Source organism: Musca autumnalis, unplaced genomic scaffold (genome assembly GCF_047663935.1).
Source record: "Musca autumnalis isolate F117 unplaced genomic scaffold, ASM4766393v1 scaffold_3, whole genome shotgun sequence".
In the NCBI taxonomy this organism is placed as follows: Eukaryota; Metazoa; Arthropoda; class Insecta; order Diptera; family Muscidae; genus Musca; species Musca autumnalis.
In genome coordinates this window covers 194,178,399-194,182,839 of record NW_027411866.1, presented here as the reverse complement: position 1 = coordinate 194,182,839, position 4,441 = coordinate 194,178,399, and the positions used below count along the sequence as shown (strand labels likewise).

Here is a 4,441-nt window from a genome sequence, read left to right as displayed (position 1 = left end):
TCGGCTCAGCTGACTGATACTTTCTTACTTGTTTTTTGTCCCCTTTGGTTTGCAAAGAATGCTAACATAGAATTATTGCCTGTCATAAGCTTATATATTTTTCACAAGAGAAAAGGATAATCTTACATTTTGCCTATGTACTATGTACATATGTACTTTAAAATTAACATATTTCTGTAGGAATTAAAAAAAAATAAAGATCAATTTTTTGCAATACTACCACTATTGCATCTTCGTCTATCTAATCAGCTTATCGAATTAATTTTAATTCAAAATGGAATACATTTTTCTTAACACACAACACAATATATATTTTTGAGCCTCCTTCATGTCTTGAGAACTTTTTCAATTATTATGCATTGCTTGTTTCCCAATATGTCTTATCCTTTTAAAATAGTTTTTTATCATCGATTGCAAATCTCATTAGCATTCGTATCATCTCATCAACTCGTCGTTTGCAATGGAAGAATCAAAACACACACACACATTCATACATTTATTTTATTTATAATTTATTTTTAAATGGTAAATGGGTTCGAATTAAAAATAATCTTCTCTATACAATCTTTTGTTAGAACTCTGAATGAACAATTCAATTATGTACGCAGATCGGAGGATTAAATAAAACAATAACTTATCTGACTAAAAATATCGTAAAAAGGAAATGGAGGTGGATGTGGAATTCTTTATTCCGTGACTGTGGTAGCATCAACATCGGCTGCGGTTGTAACTTCAGGTGCTTTGGCTGTTGGTGGGGGGCCAACATAAACTTGTTTGCGGATAACAAAGGGTGGTCGCACTTGACCAGCAAGACCTTGGACTTGGCTCTTAACACTGCCCAAAGTGCTTTGTATGGAGTTCAAAGCATTTTGTTTAAGAGCTGCCTTCTGTTGTACCAGGGAACCAACTAAAGCCTGAACCTGTTGCAATTTACCAGCAATGGCTGATTGTACACCTTGCAAGAGGGCACTGGGATCAAAAGCTGGAGCAGCGGGGGCGGGGGCAGGAGCGGGTGCAGCAGCAGGAGCAGATGCAAATGAACCTAAGGAAGGGTGGGTGATATGTTACATAATTTCCTTACTAATTTTTTTTCAATTCACACAAAATTCACACCTTTATGTATGGTAACCACTTTGAAGGCGGCTGCCTCTTGGCATGGCATAACAACCAGGGCCACGATCACTGATAAAACAAACACAAATTTCAACATTTTTTTTTCAATTCAATTCACTTGTCTTCTAAAAAAATAATCTTTGAAATTTTGTAACCGTATTTCTTTGTTGATTTATGCGCTTGCGGATTTACACCTCCGTTTCGTTTGAACGTTTCGACTGAACTCAATCAATTTATCAATCTAAAACCAGGTTTAAAGCATTTCAAAACGTAGTAGTTATCTACCCCTTTTAGAATTGGCGGTTAATGATTATTCTAAGCATAAAGACAATCAGCTTTATGTTCTGTATATGTCTCTCAGATAAAGAAACACATTGGCGTTCCGATACAAAGAAGAATAAAGGCAGCCAGTAACTATTAATAAAACATTTCAACTGTTTTTGTTCATCCAAATCTAAAGTGCGTCGCTATTGTCGCTTTATGTGGGAATCATGACAACACTGTGGTATGTATGTAAATTATGCGCACGCGTCTTGTCCACACCACACTAGAATCGTCAGCGCTACCAAAGTAATATTCATGAATGAATGAACGCCGTACACAGTGGGTACAACAAGTTGAAATGTTTTGAGCAAACTAAAGATAAGATCGATTAACACGACGATAATTTTATTGATTTGTTGATTCCAAATCCGCTTACAGTTTCTGTCCAATCATTTCTTATGAGATATAGCTTAGGGCCATAAATAATAATTTTAATACCACAAAGTAGGGATGTTTCGGCCACAATCATGTAACACCCCAAATATTGGCTCTAGCTCACCTTTGGTATACTGATCATTAAAAAATGGTAATCAAACTCCAGGCCGATTGGATGATCGTGGAATAGTTGACGGCTTAAATGGACAAAAAACGAATATCTTGTCTAATTATGTGGTCGTTATACTAATCGGTATGTATGTATGTTTAAATCTTCCTCGCGAGTCACAGGTATTTGCGGCAAGATCAAAGGATGTAGTGAACGAATATTTAAACTTGACAGAGTACTGCACGTCAGACTGCAACAAGATGTACCTCATGGCACAAGTGGACCAGATTCATTAGAGATGAACATTTTACCGGTGCATCAGCAGAACAAAATGTTGTCGATACAGTGCCAGGTTGAGGGCTACCGCAGTGAGCATCCCTGTCACAATCTAGTGGACAGGCTTCCCCTACCCAGGAACGGCAGGAGAGATCTTCATGGTGTATAGTCAGAGAGAGGTGTCCAAGATTATAAACGGGAACCTTAAGATCAACGAGCCTATCAGGCACACTGATGCAGTTGCGTAGGAAGTACAAAGGTGTTGTGTGCATGCCGTACTCGGAGACCATCCCCATCCATCGCAGTAGAAGAACGCCAGTTGCCAAGGCAAACATGAGTAGTTATGATCTATATGCATCCGCCTCAATTTGTATTGGGCCCGAATTGAAGGCACGATACCTAACACATGCCCGTCATGTGGAATGAGACGCACGATACGTTGCACAGTGTTGCCGCTTCCATACAACAGTGGACCAAAATAGAAGGTGTTGACCTAGGTTAATGCATTTTTGCACAAGTACTTATGAGGGCACAGGAATGAAAATATCAACTTTGGTCCATATCGGTTCAGATTTGGATATAGCCCCCATAAATACAATTTCCCGATTTTGCTACAAGTCGTTCAAATTTGATAGAATAGCCTTCAAAATTAATACGTAAGATTTTCTTAGGCCCCTGAATAGCTACACCGATTTTCACAAAAATCGGTTCAGATTTGGATATAGCTCCTATATTTATCTTTTTTTCACGATTTTGCTATAACTCGGCTTTGCCGACAGAGATATACCCTCATCCTATGTGAATTGAAACATTCATCTACGGACTGATCCAATTTTTCAGAATTTTGTGACCCTGAACTTGCCGACGAAAATGTAGATTAGGATTAACGTTCAAAAGTGTTGCGGAGTGCAATATGGAGGTGGATCTTATTTTCTGAGTCATATATTTTCGATAGATATCGTGCACACTAGTCATTTCAGTGGTTCATCGTATAACTTTTGGACTAGTATCGTCGGTGTCATGCTTACGTGTTCCATACGCCATTTGCCTGATTCAAGAAAAACTCAAGTTAACGTTTAAGGTCATACATGATAAAAATGGTGCAATAATCCAATACTTTAAGAGCTCAGTTCTACTTAACTAAACTCATAGAATATATCAGTAGTTTGAAGCAAACCAATATTTATATGTCATGAATTATCATTAGAATTTAGTGTGTAAGCTTGTAAATATTCCATACAACCCTGTTTATCTTTATTATGTTTTAAAATTTTAACGGTTTCTATGCAACCCTGTACATATTTATATTCTCATACTTTTCCATTACAACCTTGTATTTACTACTAAAATACACATCTGTGTATGTCTAGATGACTATTGCGCTTCTCAAACCAAGTACCTTAATAGAATAAAAATTAATAAAATCACTTTGAGATCAACCTTTGAGAAACCAACTAGTCAACCAGCTTCTAATAAGGTTCGGACATTGTACTAGTTGAGAAACCAAGTGGAAGATACCAACCAAAGTACAAAGATTTAATAAATCGTTTTTAAACATCAGTAATCTTCGTTTAAATGGACATTGGGTATAACCTTAGACGAAGAACTGCTTCAAGTTTATTTTAGTCAAATATCTGTGATAGTCTAGAAGTTATGGCCAATTTTTATAATTGCAAAGAGTTGCTGAATTGTTCCATGGAATCTTTTTTTCATGTTTTTGGCAGTTTGTGTCACATGGAACACGTTTTGTCACATTTCAACCAAAACACTCTTCATCAATCGTGTTCCACCTCCCTTATATGAAGTGCTACTTTGAAGTTTAAAAATCAGGACTTTAAATGAAGCATTGATTATTCTCATATAAATACAATAAGGGCCATAATTTTAGGTTTCCTTAACATTTATTTATCACTACTTTTTTGCGGTAAAAATTTCGATCGGACAAAACGGATTGATATTTTGCATTTCTAAGGTAACATAAAACATTTAAAAGCGTTTTTTTATAATACCATTTTTGTAGTCGGTGTCCACACTAGCTTCAAGTCGAATGGACGTATATTTTTGTGGACTTACATCAAAATTTTGTCTTTAAACTAGGAATTTTTTGTTTAAACGATTGATAAATTTTCGTTTTCATATAACAACTAGCTGAACCCGGTGCGCTTTGCTGCCCCGACTACGATAAAATATAATGGAATGCCAGAATTATTTTAACGTTTTTAATATTTTAACGAATAAATATAT

The 4,441-nt window shown here is 36.2% G+C and overlaps 1 protein-coding gene across 1 annotated transcript; it reads right to left on the bottom strand.

The window, feature by feature from the left end:
- Nucleotides 1–487: 487 nt before the first annotated feature.
- LOC141398648 (uncharacterized) lies at nt 488–1,549 on the bottom strand. The gene is made up of 2 exons (XM_073976152.1): nt 1,114–1,549; nt 488–1,042 (listed from the first exon to the last, which is right to left on the bottom strand). Exons 1-2 carry the CDS (start codon nt 1,208–1,210, stop codon nt 687–689), a joined length of 453 nt encoding a protein of 150 aa, XP_073832253.1. The 5' UTR covers nt 1,211–1,549; the 3' UTR covers nt 488–686.
- Between the last annotated feature and the right edge of the window lie 2,892 nt (nt 1,550–4,441).

Excerpts from the sequence above, each read along its gene's own strand:
- LOC141398648 (XM_073976152.1), bottom strand. The coding sequence starts at position 1,210 with ATGTTGAAATTTGTGTTTGTTTTATCAGTGATCGTGGCCCTGGTTGTT. Across the intron at positions 1,043-1,113 it reads AGTGGTTACCATACATAAAG|GTTCATTTGCATCTGCTCCT; the intron begins GTGTGAATTTTG and ends ACCCTTCCTTAG.